At 40.4% G+C, this 26,035-nt stretch overlaps 1 protein-coding gene across 4 annotated transcripts in view; it reads right to left on the bottom strand.

Moving 5' to 3' along the window:
- Nucleotides 1-25,538, bottom strand: part of Meiob (meiosis specific with OB-fold) — a 28,163-nt gene extending 2,625 nt beyond the window's left edge. The window contains exons 1-13 of one of the 4 annotated variants that reach the window (XM_021149016.2): nucleotides 25,318-25,536; nucleotides 18,723-18,804; nucleotides 17,303-17,360; nucleotides 15,526-15,657; nucleotides 14,022-14,094; nucleotides 10,239-10,434; nucleotides 9,259-9,359; nucleotides 8,311-8,363; nucleotides 8,130-8,225; nucleotides 4,801-4,899; nucleotides 3,294-3,447; nucleotides 2,167-2,350; nucleotides 604-690 (exon numbers count right to left, since the gene is read on the bottom strand). In XM_021149016.2, coding sequence (XP_021004675.1) covers nucleotides 604-690; nucleotides 2,167-2,350; nucleotides 3,294-3,447; nucleotides 4,801-4,899; nucleotides 8,130-8,225; nucleotides 8,311-8,363; nucleotides 9,259-9,359; nucleotides 10,239-10,434; nucleotides 14,022-14,094; nucleotides 15,526-15,657; nucleotides 17,303-17,360; nucleotides 18,723-18,791 — 1,302 coding nt within the window. In that variant the 5' untranslated portion in view covers nucleotides 18,792-18,804; nucleotides 25,318-25,536. Of the gene's footprint in view, nucleotides 1-603; nucleotides 691-2,166; nucleotides 2,351-3,293; nucleotides 3,448-4,800; nucleotides 4,900-8,129; nucleotides 8,226-8,310; nucleotides 8,364-9,258; nucleotides 9,360-10,238; nucleotides 10,435-14,021; nucleotides 14,095-15,525; nucleotides 15,658-17,302; nucleotides 17,361-18,722; nucleotides 18,805-25,317 lie in introns of all 4 variants that reach the window. The other 3 variants (XM_029471678.1, XM_021149014.2, XM_029471679.1) reach the window with 3 other exon arrangements.
- Nucleotides 25,539-26,035: the final 497 nt, after the last annotated feature.

Genomic DNA, 26,035 nt, shown 5'->3' with positions numbered 1-26,035 from the left:
CCAAGAGTTTGCCCTCCCCTGCCCTCCACAGCTTCAATATTAAGATTCTTTGATTCTCTAACACTAGATAATGTCTCAGGAGACGGTGCTGACCCTTCACATAACTATACAGGCTGAGTGAAGTGAACTCATATCCAGTGGTTGCATGGGCTGAGAACAGGTGAAGCTGTTCTCACACCACATCTATTTCATCCGAGACATAAGACACTGAACTCTGTTTTACAACTTCTCACTCATCAAAGCACAGTGCCAAACAGGCAGGCAGGACTGGGGACAGCCCCGTTTTTACTGTGATGTCTCTTGCTTTGTCTTGAAGTTTTCATTAAAGGGAAGTTTCTTGACATTATTAAGCATCACTGGTAACTGACTCCCTTTATTCTATGGCTATTTCCATTGTTTCTTTGGCAGACCCGACCTTCTGTACATCTGGAATTGACACTGTTAATGACAACCCATTCCTAAGCTGGGTACTGCTTGGTGGCAGAGCAGCTGCTTAGCGTATGAGAGGCCCTTGGTTCTCTCCTCAGTTCTGAAAAAGAATCTCCTATGAAGATTTTTTTATTACTTGAAATAATAAAATAATACTACTCTAATTACACTCACTTTTAAATAAATTTTGCTTCTTTCCAAAAGAAGTTGCCACTTCAGCTTTGTTTTCTGTTCACTTGTCATTGCGAGAAACTCATTTATCTGGTTAAAAACAAAAGATCAAGTAAGTGTTTGTGAAATAAACAGAGTTGTGACTCATTTGACAACCCTGTGAAGCACTTGCTTATTAGAGATACAAGTTTACTCATATCATTACAGCTCAATTCCTCTGACAGGGAAGATGAACCATGAAAAACTATCACCAGAATCATTAGTTAGTCAAGGATTCAAAAGGGAAAATTCCCCACAATAAATTGGCTCAGAATTCTGAGCCAACATTTAATAGTAACTTTTATAATCTTTGTTTTTCTTTTTCTTTTCTTTTCCTTTTTTTTTTTTTTTTTGAGATGGGATTCATATAGGCCAGGCTGTCCTACAGATTTACTGTGTTCCCAAAGATGCCCTTGATCTCATGATCCCCTTGCCTATACCTTGCAAGTGCTAGGATTATAGATATGTGCCACTACGCTCAGCTGTGACCTAGTTTTAACAAGGATGTGCCAATCTACATGTATCTGCTGCTGTTCTATAGCTGCATAGCAGACAAAATGTGAACCTACTATACAGCTGGGTAGGAGAGATATGGCCAATACAGACTTCTAGAACAGCCAGTGCATGCCTGACCAATATCCCCACTATGTTTTATCCATTATACTTGACTATATAAAATGTCATATTTAATCTGGGTGGTGTGGGCACATGCATTTAATCCCAGTTCTCAGGAGGCAAAGGCTGGCAGATCTCTAAATTCAGCAGGGCTACACAGATAAACTCTATCTTAACAAACAAAGAAAAGACCAGTCTGAGCTATAGGACAGGAGATTGTCCTAAAATGTCATATTTAGTCCTCTGTTTTGCTGAGGACTAAATTACTCATGATAGTCAAACTGAAATAGATAGATCATATGTTCATTAAAATTAGGTTATGTTTAAGGCTGGTGAGATGGGTCAGTGATTAAAAGCTTGTTCTAGAAGTCTGTATTGGCCATATCTCTCCTACCCAGCTGTATAGCAGGTTCACATTTTGTCTGCTATGCAGCTATAGAACAGCAGCAGAAACATTTAGATTGGCACATGCTTGTTAAAACTAGGTCACAGCTGAGTGTAGTGGCACATATCTATAATCCTAGCACTTGCAAGGTATAGGCAAGGGGATCATGAGATCAAGGGCATCTTTGGAACTTGCTCCTCTTGCAGAGACTATTAAGATTAGTTCCCAGCACTTACATGGCAGCTCATAACCATCTTTAACTCCAATTCCAGAAGGTTAGATAGATGCCTTCTTCTGGCCTCTGTAGGCACCAGGCAGGCATGTAATACACAAATATACATGCAGGTAAAATCCACACACATAAAATACAACATTTAAAAGGGAAAACATTTAAATATGTATTTTAAACCAAGATGGCTTTTCCTAAGATCTCTTCAGATGGTCAACAAAATAATCTATAGTTTTGAGGAAGAATATTCAAGAATACCAGAAATATTGCTAGCTATTTTTTCCTTTCTGCTATTTACCGTGCAGCCCAAAGTTTCCTCAGCAATACTTCCTGAGAGACTGCAGGAATGGAGTGTTCCAGTGTGGTCAGTAAGATCAACTAGCACATCAAAACTGAGAAAAAAAGATTTAAATCTGGAAGAATCTTGGTTGCAAATTGTACAAGTATCGGAGGCTTCATTTACAATATAACCACAGCTGGAACTGAAAAGAAACAAATGTTATTCAAAAGATAATGAGCCTCAGTGACAAATTTGATATCTAGAGAATTATCCCATAACATTCTAATAATATTCTAAGATGTTCTAAAATACCACAGGTTATTTATCTTTACCATGAAACTAGATCTACAAACCCACTCTGTGAAAATCTAGAGCATAGACACACAAATGACTCTGTGTATATCTGGGGGGCGTGGCTAAGAGGATCAGACTGATGAGCTCACGGTCCTGACCTGCTGTGCAGGAAGGCATCATCCCTTACAGAAGGTGGCTTCCAGGGTGCATTGGACAAAGGATAAGAAAGATTTCTCTGTTCCCTGGTTTGTGTTGATTGAGAATTGTTTGGCGTTTTATGTTTGTTTGAATCTGTCTTAGAGTTTCTAGTGCTATGACAAATACTATATAACTAAAGAGCAAGTTGGGGAGGAAAGGTTTTACCCGGCTTTTTCTTATACACTGTAGTCCCTCATTAAAGGAAACTAGAACAGGAACTCAGAGGAGAAAGAGACCCATACGCAGACACTGATACAGGTCATGGAGGGTGCTGCTTACTGCCTTGCTCCTCATGGCTTGCTTCAGCCTGCTTTCTTATAGAACCCAGGACCAGCAGCCCGGGGATGGCCCCACCCACAGTGGACTGGGCCCTCCCCATTAATGACTAGTTAAGAAAATGTCTGATCTTATATAGGAATTTTCTCATTTGAGGTTCTCTCCTTTCAGAAAACTCTACCTTGTCAAGTTGACATAAAACTGTACAGCACAGAACATAAATATTTTGTCACAGAAACATTTAACTATGGCTTATTTATATAAAATCTTCTTTCATACAACCACTGTTAAGACAAAGAACAGCTGTAACTACTATAGAGCTTGACTTTATTAACTAATTATTTTTCATGAATTTGTTGAAAATAATGTTTACTTACCATCTATTTTTAACTACTTTGGTAGTTTCGTCATCAATGTTCAATGTAGAAATGTAAGCATAAAGGATGCCATAGAAAGGATCTGCTTTTCCTTCACTTTTCAAAGCTTTTACTTTTAGCTGTTCCACTGTATAGACATTAACTATTGTGTTTACTAAAAATAAAAATAATAAAAACAAGTATTATAATTTCATATATGTTCTAAGATAGAGGAAAGGCTTACATCCCAATAGACAAGCAGGTGATGGGAGCAGATGCAGAGAGCCACACCCCAACACTAAGCCGGCCTCAGGGAACCCTTCAGAAGAGGGGAGGAAGGACTATAGGAGCCAGAGAGGTTTAGAACACAGGAGAACACGGCCCACAATATCAACTAAGCAGGGAGCTCATAGAGACGGAGGTGGCAGTCACAGAGCCTGATTGCCTGCCTGCATGGGTCTACGCTGGATCCTCTGCACATGTGCTGTGATGACTTAGCATGGGGTTTTTGTGGGATTCCTAACAGGAGGAGTAGGAGTGTCTGACTCTTTGCCTGGTCTTGGCAACTCTTTCTTCCTAATGGGTTGCCTCACCCAGCCTTGCTATGAGGGGTTGTGCCTAGTCTTATTGCATCTAGCTATGGGTTTGGTTAATATCACTGGGAGCCTGCCCTTTTCTGAAGGGAAATGGAGGAGAAGTGGATCTGAGAGAGAGGGGAGGTTTGGAGGATGATGAGAGGAGAGGATGGAGAGAGGGTGTGGTCAGGATGAATGTATGAGAGAAGAATAAATAAAAAGAATTTTAAAATAATTAAAGGTAGGAAGGCTAGGGTGTGCAAAAGACTCATGGAGAACATCTGAAATACGCATATGGACTAAACTCAGGGCCTCGTGTATCTAATACTTCTGTCAAATTCTGTGAACACTGTACTTGCCTGAGGAAAGAGTTGTTACTTCTCTCAGATTGGTCATTATTAATATGAGTTCCCCCATTAAAAAATGGGGGCTAGAGAGATGGCTCAGTGGCTAAGAGACATAGGTTCAGTTCTCAGTTCCCACATGGTGGCTTACAACCATCTGCAAGTCCAGTTCTAGGGAATTCAATGCCCTCTTGGGTTTCCACAGGTACACAAGGTACAAAGATATACATGCAGACAAAACTTCATATATATATATAATAAATTTAAAAAATTAAAGCCAGGTGTAGTGGCTCACAGTTTTAATCCTAGCACTGGGAGGCAGAGGCAGGAAAATCTGTGAGTTCAAGGCCAGCCTGGTTTAAATAGTGAGTTACAGACCAGCCAGAGCTACATAGTAAAACCTTGTCTCAAAAAAAACAAAAACAAAAAAAGCAAAAATAACAACAACAAAAAAATTCTAAAAAATGCAACAAAAGAAATCAAAAGAGGAGCTAAGGATATAACTCAAAGAAACAACTTCTGCTTAGAATGCATGATATCCTGGGCTTGATGCCCCAACCATGAAAAATAATCTCTCTCCAACCTCCCTCTCTCACCCATGTCACTTACAGTTTACGGATTCTTTCAAATAACTGTCAATTTCATCAGCTACATTTGTCTCTTTATTTTCTCTTATATAATTCAGTAGGATATTGGCTTCTGGTGTATCTTAAATTGAAAATGCATAATAAGGAAAAAGCCAAGTAATTATCTTTTAAATTACTTCAAAACATCTAGAATTATCTTAATTGTAAAACAAAACACCACAAAAGAACACAATTCAACGAATTATCATTAAACCATTAACATGTGAGTCAAGGTGAATCAACATGGAGAGATGTTATAGTGAGGAGCAGCTTTAGAAAACCGTGTGCTCTAAGACTCTTTTGTTTTGTTTTGTTTTGTTTTGTTTTGTTTTGTTTTGTTTCAAGACAGGGTTTCTCTGTGTAGCCCTGGCTGTCCTGGAACTCACTTTGTAGACCAGGCTGGCCTGGAACTCAGAAATCTGCCTGCCTCTGCCTCCCAAATGCTGGTATTAAAGGCGTGTGCCACCACACCTGGCTGTGGTCTAAGACTCTAAAACTGAAAAACATGAATATGTAAAGCTACCTGGAAGAATAGATGTGGGGAAATATTATTTCTAGGTGATACAATTATAACGTATTTTATGTTTTTCATTTTTTCATCATTTTATTCATTTCCTTAATTAAAAAGAATAATTTTAGGAGCCCAACACATGACTCAGTGGTTAAGAATGCTTGCTACTCTTGTAGAGACCCAAGTTTGTTTCCTGGAATCCAAGTGGTGGCTCACACCAACTGTAACTCCAGTTCCGTGATCCAATGCCATCTTCTGGTCTCTGAGGACAACAGATACATGTGTGGTATACATACATTTATGCAGGCAAAGCACTAATAAAATAATAAATAAATGTAAAACATAATTGTATGTATTTATTGCTCTCACTACAGTGTGCGGGTGTCTATCACACAAGGTGGGGGTGGCACAAAGCCACTACTCTCCTGTACAAGTAAGAGGACAGTGTTGCTCAGTTGGTCCTCTCCTATTTTCTCAGGTTCTAGAGATAGAATTCAGGTTACCAGACTTGACCAGCAAACTTTTTTGAATATTATATTCATTTCTTTTCTCTTTTTATTTACTGTAAAAATTGTATTTGTTAGGGTGGTGATGACACACACCTTTAATCCCAGCACTAGTGAGGCAGAGGCAAGTGGATCTCTGAGTCTGAGGCTAGCCTGGTCTACAGAGCTAGTTCCAGGACAACCAGGGCTATATAGAGAAACCCTGCTTTGAAAAAATAAAATAAATAAATATATTGTAAACTCAGAATCCTTCTCTGTCAAACTCCCAAGTGTTGGGATTATAGACATGTATAACCATGGCTAGCTTATTTTTGTTGTTGTTGTTGGTTTTTTGTTATGTTTTGGTTTTTGCCTTTTTGGTATTTTTCAAGACAGGGTCTCACTATGTAGCTCTGGCTATCCAGGAACTCACTATGTAGACTAGGCTGGCCTTGAGCTCACAGAGATCTACCTGCCTCTGCCTCCCAAGTACTGGAATTAAAGGTGTGAACTTCCAGGCTCCGTGGCTAGCTTTAGAAATGGTTTTTAAATGTTATTTTAAAGCTTTGTTCCTCAAATTAGAACATGAGTTTCCCCAGGAGTAGTTAGGTGGCATACTGTAAGGCAAGAATGTCACCTAGAAGGCTCCTCACAGGAGTCTAAAGCCCTTCAATCCTAAGCTCCCCGCCTCCAACACAGCTGTCTTTAGTTGTAGTTCCTACTTGAACACTCCACTACTTGTTGTGATAGTGTCTACATTCCTCCGCCTCCCTTGGGCAAGTAGAGGAGGTTTTCTCCTGCTCCCGTCACATGTGTCCTATCAATGTGCTTTCTCGGAAGGAGGATGGATCCTCGAGAACAAAGACTGTGCTTTTGCATCCTGTGTTCCAATATCCAACATCATGGCTCCCCTTACATCCATTGGCCTTCCACAGTCTCCTGTCTTGTTCTAGAAAAGATTGAAGATTGTCTTGTTCTAGAATACACTGTTGGTGTATATAAAGCATTCTGTGAAGACTTGTAAATTCATGGGCAAATGAAGGAATGTTTTTGATGTCCTAATAGAACTGCTAGACAATCAAGGGAGCAATTGCTAAAAGGGCTGCAGCAAGCAAATCAGTCAGCACCTCAAAGTCCATGGCCCAGACTGTCTGCAGGAGGATGGAATTCCCTCCTACTCTAATCAATACTCTCAAGGCAGGAGAAGCATCAGGAAAAAGGTAATGTGCTACTTGTGATAAATATCTATGCCATTTAGGTTCTTCATTTCTACAAGGTAGGTAAGAAATTAAAACCCATTTGATTTAAAACAAGCAGCCAAGTTTAAACAGCTTTATAAATAATCTACTAAATTTATGTCCTTAACAAAATAAATTTAAAAACTCTGTTGTACAATATGGGTCTATAGCTAATAATAATACCATGTAATAGGATACTATCCTATATCCAGTTCTTTAAAAGGATTTCTTTTGTACACCATTAATCCTAGCATTTGAGAGGCAGAGGCAGGTGGATCTTTGTCCCAGGCTAGTGAGTGCTGCACAGTACGACTTTGTCTCAAAAAAGGTGTGTGGGGGTGCCTAGTCTTACTGCAACTTGATATGCCATGTGGGAGTGATAGCCATAGAAGGCCTGTCCTTTTCTGAGGAGAAACTGAGGGGAAGTGGATGCAGGGGCAGAGGGGAAGTTTGGAGAGGGAGTGGGAGGAGACAATGGAGGAGAAACTGTGGTCAGGATATAATAGAAATAAAATACTACTAACATTTAATTATATGCACGTATGAGTGTCTGTGCAAAGGTATATGCATATTGATGTAGGTGACTACAGAGGTCAGAAGAGGGCGTCACAGCCCCTGGGAGTTGCCTGCTGTGTGTGCTGGGAACCACACTGAGCAGTACACTCTCCTCGATGCTGAGCCTCTGGGCTGTGCTCCTAAACAGCACTAAAAGTGTAGCTTTTTAAGTGTTTTCATCACAAAAAGGTGAATATTGAGATATAAAATTGCCTAAAGCCTCATTTGTTGCAGGATTGGTCCCAGGCTGGTGACATTATTGAGAAGTTATTAGTTCATAAGAGCACTGGCCTTATCAATGCATTCCTCTATTGATGAAATCTTAGCTTACTGGGCCACTAGGTGCTGGTTAGAGGAAGTCGTTAGGGGTGAATCTCCCACCTTACCTCTTTGCTCCTCAGCCACCACCAAGCAAAAGGATTCTAAAACATTAACCCACAGTTTGATTCTTAAAAACATTGTACAAATATTGGCGTGTGTTTATGATCACTTCCAAAAGAATGAGAAATACAAAGCATTTTACCTGGATTCACCGTGATAATGGTCTTTGAGATTACAGTTGCTGCCATGCAGTTCTGAAATTTGTTAAAATTTATTCTCACATCAGAGGCAAATATTACTGTTTGGGGGAAAGCCATTTTAAAAGTTAATACATGAGGAATGAAAATGACAAATATTTTTAACACAGTCATAAATGGTAAGACCTGTTTCTCGCGCCATCCAGCTCTGTGCAAGTAGAATGGATTCATTATCCCAACTGTATTGGTTTAAAAAGAAGTGAAACAAAGTGAATACATTAGAAAATCCATCAGTGACAAATTTATACCTCCCCTCAAGGAACCCACAAAACAGAAAAAACAAAAACTGCAATTTCCAGGGAACCAAAGCAGTTAAGACTTTATATTTTAATTTAATTTACTAATACTCTGTATGCACACAACACACACACACACACACACACACACACACACACACATTTACAGTCAGGCCACAACACATGCATAGAGGTCAGAGGACAACTTTGTGAAGTCAGTTTTCTTCTTCTAGCTATGGCTCCGGGATCACACTTGGGTTGCCAGGCTTGCATGGGAAGTGTCTTCACTGATTAGGTATGATTACTTAACACCTTTGTGAAAGCTGTTTTTCAGAATGTACTAATCTCTAGTATCTGCTCTACGAGTCCTTTATCTGCCCAGTACTACTTAGAACTGAATAATTAATTAAGGCCTAACATCTTTAAAGCCAAAGCATAAAGCCATTACAGTTGAGTGTCTCAAATGGATACATGGCTCAGAGCGCTTGACTGGCAGATGGCACTTGCAGGCATCAGGAGCCATAATCTTCAGGACTTTAGAGTATAGCTTATTCTCCAAGGTGCTAGTGAATTTCAAAAATTTTGACTTATCCCTCATCAGTAGACTTCAATAAAACACTATTTGCTATGAAGCATAATAATAAAACTTGTCACAATGAAGTACTCTAAGTGATTCTATGCCATCCAAGGTTGCATACAGAAAAATCTCAACCTTCAAGAGAGTTCATTTTTTCAAGTGTTATTATTATACCTGATATGATATTTTTGATACAATAAAGTGTTCTGTCTCTGTAATGAGAGTAGCACATCACAGTTAAAGACAAATGTGGAAGAGTACCATGTCATTGTGAAAGAAGGCTCTGTTTCATCAAAGAGTTTAACTTCACATCTCTGGCCTTTCCTTCGGTCTGAGGTTGTAAAGTATTTTGGTTCTCCAACCTAAGAAATTGAAGGAAATTCTTATTCCTCTTCTACAGATGTGAAGGCACTTAAATATAATCAAATAGTTTCTTTTTGAACATGAACTTCTAAATATAAGCAAGGAAAGAATGACTGATAAATATCTCATTATTCGAATGTACTTTCGAATACACAAGTTATCCTCTTCTCTGTTCTCAAAGTCCCTCTGAGAACACAGATACAAAAGTTATTCCTTGACTTATTTAAAGAATATTATGGCTGTTCACGCCAGTCAGCTTATCCTTTCTATTTATGTCTTTGTTTAACCCAGCTTTTATATAGATAATGGAACATTTTTAAGTACAATAGTGCCTGCTGCAATTAGCAATCAGGAATGATTTTATTGTGTTAGTGACCCACAGATAAAATGCTAATTTCCTTTTAATGAGAAGTGTTATTTTCTTCTTTCTTTCTTTCTTTCTTTCTTTCTTTCTTTCTTTCTTTCTTTCTTTCCTTCCTTCCTTCCTTCTTTCCTTCTTTTCTTTCTTTCTTTCTTTCTTTCTTTCTTTCTTTCTTTCTTTCTTTCTTTCTTTCTTTCTTTCTTTGGTTTTTCGAGACAGAGTTTCTCTGTGTAGCCCTGGCTGTCCTGGAACTCACTCTGTAGACCAGGCTGGCCTTGAACTCAGAAATCTGCCTGCCTCCACCTCCCAAGTGCTGAGTGCTGGGATTACAGGCATGCGCCACCACTGCCCTGCTTGAGAAGTGTTATTTTCTTAATTCAATTTACTACCAAGATAAAGAGGGATAATGTCCCAGCTGGTGTTTATGGCATTCTAACACAAGTCAGGTGACAGAGGGTGCCATGCCAAATTGTAGGGAGCTTTGCTACGGTTTTAATTTACTGATTTCCTGACTTACCGATCTCACAGCTGCAAGCACATTAATAATCCTCCCATCAAGACTGTGTCCATTTGCAACAATGTCAGCCAATGAATAATAATCTCGAGATTCTTTAACAGGCAAGTGTATCAAAGAAAGTAACTTGGTATCCACTTCATAAGGCGAACAAACTTTTACCATTGAGTGATTCTCACTGAGCAATAGTTTATAGTTGCTAAATGAGGAAAACACAACAAGTCAGCATATTATTATTAATAAAAAATACTTTGGTTCACATTCAATTATATATCTATGTGTGGTGGCTCACTCTTATCATCCCAGCATTTGGCAAACATATGAAGTACTGACACATATTCAAGGTCACCAATGTATAGGTAAGGAATTTCAGACTACCCTGAGTTATAATACCATTTAAAAAACCAAAACAAAAATCATATTCAATTACTTTTCCTGTAATTTAGACTGTATTAAGAAATATATATATATATTTTAAAAAGATTTATTTATTTATTTATTTATTTTGTGTATATGAGTACATTGCTGCTCTCTTCAGACACACCAGAAGAGGGAGTTACAGATGGTTTGAGACACCATGTGGATGCTGGGAATTGAACTCGGGACCTCTGGAAGAGCAGTCAGTGCTCTTAACCACTGAGCCATCTCTCTAGCCCAGAAAGTTATATTTTTAATATTAAATTTTTGTACAATATTCATTTTCTGTGTATGAAGGTTTTGCCTAAATCTATGCCTGTGTACAATATGAATGTCGTGCCTGTAGAGTCCCAAAAATAGCATCAGATCCCTTGGAGCTAGAGTTACAAATGCCTGTGAGCTGGGAATTGGACCTGGGACCTCAAGAAGAGCTGAGCCATCTTTCCAGCCCCTATATTTTTTACTCTTAAAACATCAAATAATGGTATAAAATGTTTTTCTCCATAATGAATTTTACATCAGTCTTTAAATATTTCTTCATTGAAATAATGTTCTTTTAATTAAGAACATGTATTGAGAACTTTTTTCTGTGAGTTCTAATCATACTAGTTGTAGGTTCTTGCCCAAGACCTGAAGCTGTAGTCTTCTTTTCTGTTAAATAGGGCATGAAAATACTCTAAAACTTCAGATTATAAAAGACAGAGGTCCCATTGTTTCTTTTTTTAAATTTATTTATTTTATTTTGTGTGTATATATTTTTTGGCCTGCCTATCTGTGTACCTCATGTGTGCCTTCTACCAGTAGAATTCAGAAAAGAGTATCAGACTCTGTGAACTGGAAGTGCATGGCTGTGAGCCCAATGCAGGATCTGGGAACTGAACTCAGGTCTTCTGAAACCAGTTCCCTTAACCACTGAGCCATCTGTCGAGCCCCATATGAAGGCCTTGACCTTGGCATTATTAACACCGGGTTTCTGACCATTGTTATTTCTTCTATGATGCTGATTGCTTTATCTATGTGCCTCAAGTCAAGAACTCTGTTTGCTTACTTTTGTATCGCTAATACCTGAAGCAGATTCAGAGTTTTAGAGTGTGGAGGACTCCAGTGATGCTCCCCTTTCCCGGTAGCCAATCCTCTCACAAACCTCCTTCACAGAGCTCTTTGCCTTAGTTATTCACGATGTCATGCCTCCAGTCCTGGCCCTGGTCCCCTGACTCATCTCCTCAGGGACTCATCCTTCACATTACAGCCAACTTGGTCTTCCTAAGCAGGATATTATTTTCCAGCTAAAAGACTTCCTGTTCCTACTTCTCCCTGAGAAGTGAACATCACTAAGAAGTGTCTCTGCTTCTCCCTTTCCTCACTGCTCTGTAGTCCCGCTATGCCAGGTTATTAGGCTATGAAATTGCTATTTTAGGTGAATGTTTGTTAAATGTCAGCAGTGTGCTGTTGCTCAACCTAAAAGTTAATTATTCAAGATATTCTGGAAAATGCCAAGAGGTTTCACATTTGTTGGGTCTCCCAAACATGTCCCTCCCACCTCCCATACATATTTACTAAAAATCAATCAATTATGTGACTGTCTCTAATCTAGGCATGGGTAGAACATGATACAAAATACACTTAATCTCATAAGCTCATATATGTGAGCAGGAATCATAAAAAAATCATCTCATCTCAGAATGTGATCTGGATTCCAACACTAAGAGTAGGGAGAAAGTCCTGCTGAGTGACTGGAAGGGTTAAATGAGTTAACATTCAACCTGAAGAATCACACATTCAGGTAGATAGGAGAGTGTTCTGTGCAGAGGGACTAGAAAGCAGAATGTATCTTAGGGCAGAGTGAGTCCAGGTGTTCATTAAAAGGAAAATTCTCAGTGGCTGCAAAGAGTCAAGAGCCATTTATAGACCAGCATGGAGTTAGCTGGCACAGAATTGCCCCTGTACAGAATCACCTTGGAAGTAAGGCTTCCTCTCTCATTCCCTACCCCATCCTGATAAGAAATGAACTACAGGCAATGGATAATTCAGGATACAAAAGCTCTGACCCTCTGCATAAGGTTATGCTCCAAGAAGAGCACACTCCAGAGCTTGCTTCCTCCTGAGCTCCAGCAGCAGCCGATCCCCAACCCCATCCTTGCAGGGTTCTCCTAAGAGCCCTCCCTCAATAGGCCACTCGGAAAGAATTTTTCTATCAAGTTCTCCCTCCAGGGAACCTGACCTAAGACAAAGGGCATATGAGAGGATTAAGAGCGGGATACAATATTATATACTGCCAGTGTTTATCTTTGTTTAGAGATTTTTTAAAATATTTATTTTTGTGTGTATTTGTTTTCATCTATGGAAGTCTATGCCATTTGTTTTTGTGGTGTGCAGAAAGACCAGAAGAGGGTGTGAGCTTCCCTGGACCTATCTGCCTAATAGGAATGCTAGAACTGGATGCAGGTCTTCTGCAAGGGCAGCAAGTGCTCTTAATTGCTGAGCCATCTTTCCAGCCCTTCTAATTGCTTAGTTTTATTCTAACTAGAGTCTTGTTTTTACAAACCTAAGCATTCAGACTCCATATCTGAAAATTCTGCATCCACAAACCCAAACAATCATGTATCAAATTTAAAAAAAACACTATAACTAATACAAATATAGCATAACTACTCACATGGCACTTATATGACATTAGGTGTAACAATGATTTCAAATATAGAGGAAGTTGTGTTTAAGTTGTGTGTAAGGGATTTGAACACCCATGGATTTTGGTAGCCTGGGAGACTTTTTGATTTAACCCTACACAGATACCAAGAGAAAATTAGCTTTTTGTGATTATAAAAATTATAAATTATGTAATTATCTTAAAGATAAATATTCTGGGCTGGTGAGATGGCTCAGCGGGTAAGAGCACTGACTGCTCTTCCAGAGGCCCTGAGTTCAAATCCCAGCAACCACATGGTGGCTCAAAACCATCTGTAATGAGATCTGATACCCTTTTTTGGTATGTCTGGAGACAGCTACAGTGTACTTATGAATAATAATAAATAAATCTTTGGGCCAGAGCAAGCAGGGAATGAACGAGCAGAGTTGACCAGAGTGAGCAGAGGTCCTAAAAAAAAATTAAATTTCCAACAACCACATGAAGGCTCACAACCATCTGTGCAGCTACAGTGTACTCATATACATTAAATAAATAAATAAATAAATAAATAAATAAATAAATAAATCTCTTTTTTTTAAAGATAAAGATTCCAAGAAAGAATTCATCAACTCTTTTCAAATTGAAATAGGGCAACTTCTGAAAGTTTTCTGCTAATTTGATATAAAATTATTAATATCATTCTAGCACAAAAATTTTTGTTCTCTGGGTGGACAGATATTTACCTAGGAGTTGCAGGGCTAAACTTTTCTTCTCTTTCTGTGTCCTTTCTTTGGATCAGGGGATTTTCAATTATCACTAAAACAGAGGGCAAAGTATAGTAACATCACAAAAATCACCAGAAGATTAATCAGAGCTAAGTATACAAAACAACGACCTTCACTCTGGGGGTTCCATCCTCCACAGGCATCTTTTCATGTCACTGTGAGAAGAGGGATCCTGGAATGTAGTCATCAGTTAGCACCACATAGCATTTGCAGGGCATTGCGTTTTAAGTCCCAACATGTGACCTATACTATTACTTTATTGACTTTCTTTCATCCAACATTTGATTTGGTTACAACACAACCTTCAGAAAAACCAATGTTTACCTGACCTTTACCCCACATCTAACTTCACAAACAATTCTTTATTTATTCTCACAGCCATCAACCTATAACATTTTAATACTTAAATTTCTCTGTACACTGGATGTTCTGGCATTCATTCAAAGAATATTTATAACTGTACTAGGCTGGTGAAGTTTTCAAGGTTTTCTGTCTTTATAGGTCACATGTTTGGCAACATTATTCATTTCACATCCCTGGGGCATACATGGTACAATGGTTGAGTACACATTACTGGATACTGTTACCTGCCATGTGCAGTGTGTTTGGCACTGCAGCATTGGAGATGAGTGGTCTGACTCCCTACCCCCTCTTCCCTCTTTTTTTCTGTCATAAGGGAAAACTGGAACACAGGCCTCTTATTCCTTGTCTAAGCTGAAATTGTCATCTATTGTGAACTTGTATACTTTATACTAGTACTCTTTCCTTAACAGTCACAAAAAAACTAATGGGTCTTATTTCATGGGTGAAAACCAACAAGACTTTGTTCTTAGAGCCACAGTGTAAGTAACTACTAACCCTAATATATGTCTATAGAAAGATACAGAGTTATAATAGCAATGATGGGGCTTAGGCCAGCTGGAACATGAAATAAACAAAAGGTGGCAAAATATCTAATTAGAGTGCCACTTCTGTACCAGGAAACGTGGAAGGCAGCATGGCGTGGTGCACTGTTCCGTCAATGCTGGCTTTCTTTGATAGGCATCAGAATAACTGCGTGTTACTTTGTTATGACTGCACTCAGCCACAAACTTATCACAAGAACAGTACTGTAAAAGGAATACTTTTTAAGTGCTGCTAGGCATGAGAGGACAGGCCTGTGATCTCAGCACTTGGGAGGCCGAGGCAAGAGAGCTACCACTTCAAAGGAAGTTACCTAGCAAGTCTCATTTGGTCTCTGTCTGTCTCTCTGTCTCTATCTCTATTGCTGTCTCTCCGCCCCCCCAGTTTTGTTTGTTTGTTTGTTTGTTTTTGAGATAGGGTTTTACTATATAAGAGTGGCTGGATTGAAACTGGTTATGTGGACTAGGCTGGCCTCAAGCTCATAGAGACCTACCTACCTCTGTCTCCCAAGTGCTGGGATTTAAGAAATCAAACAAACAAAAGAATCCTGCCCGCTTACCACACTCAGCAACCCTGAAGCTCTCGGACATCGAGCGGATGTAGTCCTCACTGCCCCAGGAGGACACATTCACAAAGTGACATGGTGAGTCACGAATGGTGAAACTGAAAGTGTATCTTTCTGATCCAATATCTGAGGAAAACCAACGTTTTTATATTCCAGATGAATATGATTTTGAACAAATCATTACTTAAAAATAATCAGTTATTATCATTATTATGATAAAATACTTAGACTACTGAAACACATGGTAGACATTTCCTATGTTTACTTTGTTTTATTTAGTTTTGGTTTTGCATGTTTCATTTTTGCTTTGTTTTTCAGACAGGGTAGAGCAAGTCAGTCGTGGACTTTTGATGACTAGCAACTAACACATTCCCTAATATACATTACACTGCACTGTGCTTCCATGCACTTCCAAGTACAGTGGAGCAAAGGGCCACGGTAGCTAGATCTCACTACGGCCCTTATCTCCCAGAGCTGTGTATTCAAAACAAAGTGACATTCAGCCCGGAATAGTCCAGCTGTTAGCTTACATTTCCTATTTTTCAATTATTATACTCACAAAAACCTAATTTGGTATGAATTATTTCATAGGTAAGGCCCAACAAGATTAAGAAATGCTTTCCCCAAAGTCATAATTCATACCTAAATAGTTGTTTCAAAACAACTTGTATGCAACTAAGGGACCACTAGAGGTCAGCAAGTGTACTTTTTTCCAGAATGAAATTTTTCTGTTGCTTTTGTTAATTTAAAAAGTAATACAAGGGGTATGGGGAGGGTATGGGGGACTTTTGGGATAGCATTTGAAATGTAAATGAAGAAAATACCTAATAAAAATATTTTAAAAAGAGAAAAAAGTAATACAAGGGTTTAAAAAAAAAGTAATACAAGGGGCTGGAAAGGTGGCTCAGCATTTAAGAGCACTGACTGCTCTTCCGGAGGTCCTGAGTTCCAGCACCCACATGGTAGCTCACAACCATCTGTAATGGGATCTGATGCCCTCTTCTGGTGTGTCTGAAGATAGCTACAGTGTACTCATATACATAAAATAAAGAATTCTTTTAAAAAGAAAGGTGAGGGGGAGAGAGAGAATGAATTATCAAACTCTTATATCAGTTGAATTCCCTCTTCATAGGTGCACGTAAGAAAGATCTTAGAAGCCAGGGAGTGTTGATGCATACCTTTAACCCCAGCACTCAGGCAGAGGCAGAGAGGCAGAGAGGCAGAGAGGCAGAGAGGCAGAGAGGCAGAGAGGCAGAGAGGCAGAGAGGCAGAGAGGCAGAGAGGCAGAGGATCTCTGAATTTGAGGCCAGCCTGGTCTACAAAGCAGTTCCAGGATAGCCAGGGACACACAGATACAGAAAAACCCCATCTCAACAGAGAGAGAGAGAGAGAGAGAGAGAGAGATTGAGAGATTTTAGATCACTTAGTGACTAAGGCCAGTAAATCTAGTTGGAAATTCATACTCTCATACTCTTAGACACTATTGTATCTGATGATATGAAACTACAAATTAATGAATTGATAAATTTGATTAACTATTTGTTAAAGCCTTTAAAATATAGTTGGAGACTATGATATTATATCACTGAAAACACTGTGTCTTCATATTACACTCTTGAATGGAGTGTGATCATACACACATATGTAGGAGGCCTGGCCTTTGCCCTTCAGATATTAAACACACTAGAATTTTAGTCAGTTAAATGTAATTTTTTTGCAGTAATAAGCCACACTTAATGAAAAATTAAGAAAGAGTTAAATAGAACTCAGCTTTTTCTGTCTGGAAAGCCTTTGACATCTGTTTTCCCAATAACTATTCCGATTATTTTCTGAAAAACAAAAGAATAATAGAAGACCAATATTAAACACAGATGTAGATGGCAAATTTAATTTCATGGACTTGTTGTATTTTACTAGCTTTAACAAACATTTTTGACTAGGAAATATTTAAATGCATTTATTCCAGACAAACAGCTAACAATCTTCATAAATATTTAGTTCTCCAAGGAATAATACAAAGTAATGAGACAGTTAACTACTATTACAAATATAATCATTTACTTAACATGTTTTTACTTTATTTTCAATCAGTAGAGGGAGCTATCAATCCTTACAGAACTCATCCAAAACACATGTATAATGAAATTTAACTTGCCATAGTCTTCAAAGCTTTCCTTTACATAGGGCTTTCGAACATAAAACTGCTTAGCTTCTTAATCCAAATATGCTGGGCAATAACATATACTGTAACAAACTTAGATTTTAAAGTTCTAGACCTTAAATCTTGGAGATACTAACATCTCAAAAGTTTTAACGCTCTCTTCTGTGAAGGCCAAAGAAAAAATAAATATTAAAAATATGCCTTAAAAATAAAAGTACCCTAGAAAAACAAACAAAGAAGAAACAAAAGTATCTTTCTGAAAAGAAAACAATGAAACTCTAATGAAGATTCCTAGCAACTGTTTTCAACCTTGCAATAATTTGTGACATTTAAAATACATTTAAAATACAGTCAGGGGACCAGGTGGGTGACTGATAGCCACGCACCTTTCCAGTGGGGGCTGTGGGGGTGGTAATTCAACAGGAGCCAGGGGTCCAGGAGATATGATTGAATGCCTTTTGTCCCATGTAGGTAAAAATTACCACCCACCAGGTCCCTCCAGGGTTCAAGACCTAAGCTCAACTGGAGACCTGGCTGTCTTTGCATAGCCTGTTGCCCCACACCTGGGGAGCTCTAATGGCCAGACACAGCAGCTCCCACCCCACCCCATCTCTAGACTTTGGCAGTAAAGGCCCTCAAGGCAGGAAAGTGGCCAGCCACTGCCCTAAAAATAAAATCTCACCAATCCCTGAGATTGTGGCAGGATCGGTTCATAGTCTCTCCAATACAGGCCACCCTGGAAAGCTCTGCCGGCCCTCCCCAGAAACCCTATTTACACCTTGTGTTCTGCCCAGTTCTCTGCTGCTACTCTCCTGAGCAAAGGCTGCCACCCTCTTGGGTTTTTCCCTCGCAGTAAATATTTTGTGTGAGGTTTGTTGTGTGATGTGACTTTGTGATATTCCTTGGTTCCTGACTTCCAGGATACCTTTCTACCCAAGCTGTAACACTAATGGTGATATAATATAATGTTGTCACACAAAATTTCACGAGCAAATACTTAAATATCAGTAAGATAGTTGTGAAAACCTACCAGATTAGCCATATTTGGATGAAGATCGGAAAGTGCAGTGAAGTTCTGCAATGCAAAGAACTTTGCCATGCTTTAAATCTGTCTTAAAAATATAATTTATATATATATAAATTAAATATTGAAAACAAATAGTTAAAAAATAAATCCCAAACATAAAATTAACCAAGGAAGCACTAGATATTATCTCCTGAAAATTTTTGAAACAGTGAAATATAACTAATTCAGATTTAACCTGTAGAAGACAGGTCCCCAGGCACTAATGAGATGGTTCATTGGAGAAAGCACCTCACAAGCTTTACACTTGAGTTAGATCTCTGGAACCCATTGAAAAAAGTAACGGGTGGTGGGTCACATATGCAGTCCCAACAGTCCTGGGTAAGATGGGAGCCTGAGACAGGAGAACCACCTAGAAGTTCCAGGCTGCCCTGGAGTACTTAGCTAGGGAGAAACAAAAGAAATCCTACCTCAAAAAAGGTGAAAAGAGAAAACTGACTCTCAAAAATTGCCTTTGAACTTCACATATGCACCCATTCCAATACACACATCTTAGACATACATACACACTCATGTGCAAGAGAAAAAGGAGAAGGAGGAGGAAGAAGAGGAGGAGGAGGAGGAAGAGGAGGAAGAGGAGGAAGTGGAGGAGTGCCAGCAACAGGACCACTGAACAACTGGTTTGTCAGATAAAAGGGCGGGGGGAGGACTTGCTCTCCAGCCTGATAATCTGCGCTCATCCTCAGGACCCCATATAATGGAAGGAGAAAGCCAATTACAGTGGGTTGTCCTGTAACTTCAACACCTGTGCTATAAAGGCCATGCCACTACCTCACTTCACAAAATAAACTTTAATTATCATTTGGAATTTTTTAAAAACAGTAGAAAACATGTCCAAGCTAGGTATGGTGGCTCATTTCTTTAACTCCACCACTTGGGAACTTAGGACAGGATGATTAACATAAATTCAAGATCCACTGGGCTCTAGTACAGGCCAACCTGTAAAAGACAGTGAGAACCTGTCTCAAAAACAAACAAAGCAACCACAAAACCCAGGCATGGGGACTGGAAAGATAATAGGCCAGAAATTAAGATCACTTGTTGTTCTTCCAGAGGACCCAAATTTTGTTCCAGCACTCACGTGACAATCATTTATAATTTAATTTCCAGAGGATCAGATACCTTCTTCTGGCCTCTACAGGCACAGTACACAGGTGATGCACAAACACACAAGTAGACAAAACACCCATACACATAAAATAAAAATAGATCTTAAATTTTTAAATAAAGCTGGGCATGGTGGCACAGCCTTAAAGGATGATCAGGAGTTCCACCCTCCATCTGACATATAACATCTCCCAGGGCAGGCTGTGGGACATGAGACCACCTCAAAAAATAAAGCTGACTGTGCAGGTACATACCTACAGTCCCAGCACTTGGGAGGCAGAGGCAGGTGAGTCTCTATGATTTTGAGGGTATCCTGGTCTATGTATTGAGCTCCAGGACAGCCAAGGCTACATAGTGAGAACCTGTCTCAAAAGAAATAAGGGAACCCTGTTCAAGTGCAAAGCATTCTTTTAGAATGACAAAGGTAACCCTGGGCAAATTGGCACATTCTTATTTTAGCTGCTTTGCAGCTCAAGAAACAGAGTTCCAGAACAGCCTGACAGACATAACAAAGGCCTTGCCCAAGATTTTTTGAGCTTAAGGCAACCTCCTGCCTCAGACTCCATAGTATCTGGATGGCAGTTAAGAGCACTTGATCTTCCAGAGCACCATGATAAGCCCACATGGCAACTTACAACCGTCTAGAACTCCAGCTGCAGGGATCCATTGCCTTATTCTGGCCTCCACAGGCCCCAGACACACAACTGATGCACAAACATATAAGCAGGCAAAACACCAATACACATAAAATATTTTTAAGTGACTGTCCTTATTGTGGTTGTTTGAAGGAGAATAGCCCCCACAGGCTTCAAAAGCTCTCACTAGGCCTAGTTTTTGTCTTTCCGGTCTCAGTCTCTCTGTCTGTCTCTCAGTCTCTGTCTGTTTGCTTGTCTGTCTATCTACCTACCTATCTTTCTATCCATCCATTCATAGCTTGCCCGCCCACTTTTTCCCTGTTCTCCCTATCCTCTCTCTCTTTCTGCTTCCTGTGTGGATGTTAGAAATGTTCCTGCTCCTACTGCCATACCATGCTTCCTTCACCATGATGTATTGTTTATCTCTTTCTTCCTCATGTTGCATTTTTATGATAATAAATCACAGCAACAGGACAGTAACCAATTCTGAATCTTTAATGCTATGACTGTCCTCATGTCCTGGCTACATTCAGTACCAGGAAGTAACCCCAACACTTGCAGGGAGCTTGGAATTCAGGAAGCTTGTAGACTTAATAAAAAGAAATATTTTGCATCCCAGCACCACTAGTTTGTGGCCATGTATTTTGACATTACTTTAATTTCCTGATCATTAAAATGTGATTACTATCTACCTTGTACATAATAAGAATTAGAAACTGTGTACAGTGTGTCTAGATGTTCACAGGTTCTCAAGGAATGACATCACTTCTTTTCAATAATATCCAAGGTTTTTGCATCCTAGGCCTTCCAATCCCAGAAGAAACTATTAGCAATTAAAGTGTTAAATTTCTTACGCCTTTTTGTTTTTTGTTTTGTTTTGTTTTTTAATTTCTTATGCTTTTGACTGGTCTGTGCTAATTTATTATGCAATTTCACTTTTTGAAATCCTTGCCATTCACTTATCCATCATCTGAGACTGTCGGTCAGCTCTTGAACTCATGATTTTCTAATTTTGAGGCTAGAACAAATTCTGAGAAATGTAGTTACTTGGATTAAGTGAGTGAACTGAGTGGAGTGGTAGAGTAGAAATAAGGAAGAGCTTTGCTGCATTTATCATGCTAGTGAGCCCAAGCATGTTCATGCTGTGCATGTGCGTGTGCACGAGTACACTAATGCCTTTCTGGACTGCTTGCACTTTTCAGTGTCATGACTGTCCTCCAGGCTAAAAACTAGGAGCTACACTGATGCCTTAGAACTACCTCAGACTTTGCGACCAAAAAGTTCCATTCCCTTTCACTTCATTGCTAACATTTCTATCCCTTTGTGGGATCACTGTGGTGTGCACCTTTGATATCAACATTTGAGAAGTAGAAGCAAGAGAACAAGGAGTTCAAGGCCAGTCTTAGAAATAGCAACCCTTGCCCCCAAATATATACACACCAAATTCTGGCCATATATCCTAGGCTGACTTTGGTTTGTTTTTTTGTTTGTTTGTTTGTTTGTTTGTTTTTTAGGGGGGGTTGTTTTTGGTTTTGGTTTTTCGAGACAAAGTTTCCCTGTGTAGTCTTGGTTATCCTGGAACTCACTCTGTAGACCAGGCTGGCCTCGAACTCAGAAATCCATCTGCCTCTGCCTCCCAAGTGCTGGGATTAAAGGCGTACACCACCATGCCCGGCTGACTTTGGGTTTTTAAAAAAATTATATTTATTTCCTTACTAGAAGGTGGAAGTCAGAGGACAACTGGTGGGAATCAGTTCTCTCCATCTACCACGTGGATTTGAGGGATTGAACTCAAGTCACCAGGCTCCACAGCAAGCATCTTTATCCACTTAGCCATCTCTATACACCCAACTCTATCTACCCAACCCCAACAACCTCAGCCTCTAGAATGGAATTGAGGAATGTGACGCTATGCCCAGCTTTTAAAAAAATGTTTATGGGCGTTTTGCTACACATATGTCTGTGTAACACTTGTGTGTCTGGTGCCAAAGGAGACCAGAAGTGTCAGATCTCCTGGAACTAGAGTTATAGATGGTTGTGAAACACCCTGAGAATCAAACCTAGGTCATCTGGAGGAGCAGCAAGTGATCTTAACCATTGAGCCATCTCTCTAGCCCATTATGCCCAATACTCGGCTTCTGTTCTGATCTTCTCCATCTGTCTGTCTCTTTTCCACATGACAAACCATCTTTTAGATCATGTCACTTCCTTGCTTTATAAACCTTTCCAGAGCATTGAGAACAAAGTCTAAACTTGCTATAGCCTGCAGTGTGAAGAGCCTTTACTGTCTCCACCTCTCTTCAAACCACCCTCCAGTGCCTTACTCCCCTAGACCAGAGAAGATGTGGGATTAGGCAAAAAGCAGCTGCCTTTTTCTTTTTTTTCCCCCAGTCACACCACCTTCCAATCTTCCAAGGACAGGCTCTTCTATATTAGTCCCAAGATGAGGCCTTTCCTGCTACTCATTCTCTGTGTCTGCCTCCTCCTTATAAGGCTGCTTCATTAGATCAGAGCTGTACCTTGTCTCTTCCTCTAATGTAACCACAAAGGACTAGGTACTTCAGGGTATCACACATAGTTGCTACTGTTTGTAGACTGGATTAAATGAAGTCCTAAACAAAAATCATTTTATATTTTGAAGATAATATTGTTACGGCTAACTTTTTAGATAAATATGAATTCTAGTTGAAGAACAGGTGTGGTTTATAGCTTGCTATTCTAGGTAAAGGAAGCTTTCAGACTTTGGAAATGACTTTCCTCTGTTCTCTGTTTTATTCTACAGATCTATGCTAAGGAAGAGTTCTCCATGATGTTATTTCTATACAGGGCATCTTTGCAACCTCTCACCACAAACCACAAGTTTTGTAACAATGTTTTATAAGACTAGGATTTGTTTCTCTTAGTGCAACAAGTCTCCTTTCTTCCAAACACTCTTGAGTTGTCCATTAGAAAGCTGACCTCCTGGCTACCACACTGGAGACAGAAGAAAGTGTTAGTAACTTTCTATGGTAGTACCTAGCACTGCTTTTGTCAAAAAAATAAATAAATAAAAATTTTAAACGTAAAAATTTAGGGGGTGGTCAATAAGATGGCTCACTGAGTAAGGGCTCTTGCTACCAAGACTGGCAACCTGAATCTGATCACCAGAAATCACATGATGCAAGGAGAGAATCAGCTCCCAAAACTTGTCCTCTGACCTCTACACATCCATCATGGCACCTGACATCTTTACATCATCATCATGTGCGGTATGTATAGTTTACATGCACATGTGTGTACATGAATGTACACAAAGGCCAGAGGAAGAAGCCAGTTCTATTTCTCTTTGCCTTATTTCTTTGAAACAGAGCCTCTCACTGAAACTAAAGCCAGACGGGCTAAAGGCTAGGAAGTACCAGTGATCTCTTATCTCCAACCCCCAGAAGTGCAGCCATGCCCCACTTTTATGTGGGTGCTAGGATCCAAATTCATCACATCTGCATCCCTTTGGAATAAGCATTCATCCCTTGAGTCATCTTTCCATTCCCACCCACTCAGTATTTTAACATGTTTCTGATTATTCCAACTGTGTGTCATTCTGGAAAAGGCAAAATCCTGGATATAATGTGGTAACCAGGGGGTGTTATAGGTAGAAGTAAGGGGAAACAAGTGGAACATGAGGTCAGGAAAAGTAATTGTAGGAATATAGGTATTATATGTTTTACTCGTTTTATATAGCTGTTTTAACATATAATATATATATATAACATTATATATATATATGTGTATATACATATATATATAATACATACTCTATCCTCCAGGATCCTATATGATATACATGCATACTGCATGTAGGCTTCTGATATATCCTGTCCCTATCCTTGAGAACCTGACAGGCTCCCTTCCTCCTTAAAACCTCTCTCCCAGTTAGATATGGTGACATAAACCTGCAATCTCAGCATTTGGAAAGTGAAGGTAGGAGAATCAAGAGTTCAAGGCTAACCTCAGCTACACAGTGAATTTTGAAGCCACCCTGGGCTACCTGAGTCCCTGTCTCAAGAAGGGAGGGAGGGAGGAAGGATTTGAAAGGAAAGAAAGAACCAGACAATTCCGGGAAGGTGAAAAGGAAGGAGGAAGGGAGAAAGAAAGGAAGAGAAAGGTAAGCAGGGAGAGGCGAAAGGGAGAAAGAGAACATTTTTCTCCATTTCCTCTGATGCTTGGAGTGGTGCTGGCTTGTAATCCAAACACAGGAGGCAGAGGCAGGTGAATCACAAGTTCAAGGTTAACCTGAGCTACATAGGAAGAGCCTGTTTCAACAAACAAACTAAATAAATAAATAAATAACTAAAAAGGCCTGTCTCTGGAATTTTGTTTTGTTTGTTTTGTTTTTTTCGAAACAGGGATTCTCTGTGTTGCTCTGGCGGCCCTGGAACTCGCTGGTTTGCAACTCTGCGATCTGCCTGCCTTTGCCTCCCCTCTTGCATGCCTGGGGTTAAAGGCGTCCACCACCCCTGCCTGCCTACGGGATTCATTCTTGTCCTGGGGAGGCTGACAGGGTGAGGATGTGGAGCGAAAGCAACTCCATGGGAGCCATCTGCCGCAATGGAACCTGACAGTACGGCTCTGACCTCGAGAGACACGGTGACCTGGGACACTAACAACCTGGGACCGCGACAGCGAGAAACCTGACAGGAAATGGACGGGCTGGGAGGGAGCTGACAGGAGAGGACAGGCAGGGTAGAACCTGACTAGAAGCAACCCCGCAGGGCAGAAGAGACCCGAATGAGTGAGTCTTGACTGGAAGGGACCTGACAGACCGAGGGCCGCGCGCTCCGCGGTGAGCCTTGGGGACGTCGGCGCGTGCGACCCCGCGCGAGTTTCCCCTTCAGCTCAGGCACCAGCTCTCAGAACCGGAGCGCGGTCCCGCGCCGCCGGCCGGATGCCGCAACAGGCAGTCTGGGTCGCGGCTCACCGGATACTTCCGGGCCAGCTAGGTGACCCACGGGGTTCCACCTGAGGCCGGTCACGCTCTAGGCCTTCCCACAGCCCGGTGGGCGAACCGCCTGGTGTCCCCGACCGTTAGCACGAGCCCCGCCCCCGCCGCCTACTGACCGCGCCCCCACTGACTCCGCCCCCAGCGCTTGTGGACTCCGCCCCTGCCGCACGCTGACTCCGCCCCTGTGGCCGCGGGTCTCACGCACGCGTTCACAGTTAAGGGAGAGGCACTACCCCTTCCTTGAAGTGGAGAACTTCGTTAGGACTCAGGTGGTTGAGGGCAACTCGGCCGTAGGTACTGACCCAGAAAAGCCAATTTCGGGGTCACTCGAAGACAGGGGCGGCGACCACGCACCGCACAGGAGCGAGTAAAAGGGGGACGTCTCTAAGGAAGCAGGCTAGGCATTTGCAGCAGTTCTCTGGTTGGGATCCTGACTAGGGTCTCAGGCTGTCCCTACTGAGCAACCCTCATAAATGTCTCATAATTGCACACGTCTCCGTGAAAGCACAAAATTACCTTAAGTGAAATATTCTTAATTT

Source organism: Mus caroli, chromosome 17, assembly GCF_900094665.2.
Source record: "Mus caroli chromosome 17, CAROLI_EIJ_v1.1, whole genome shotgun sequence".
Classification (NCBI taxonomy): domain Eukaryota; kingdom Metazoa; phylum Chordata; class Mammalia; order Rodentia; family Muridae; genus Mus; species Mus caroli.
This window is presented reverse-complemented; position numbering and strand designations above follow the sequence as displayed.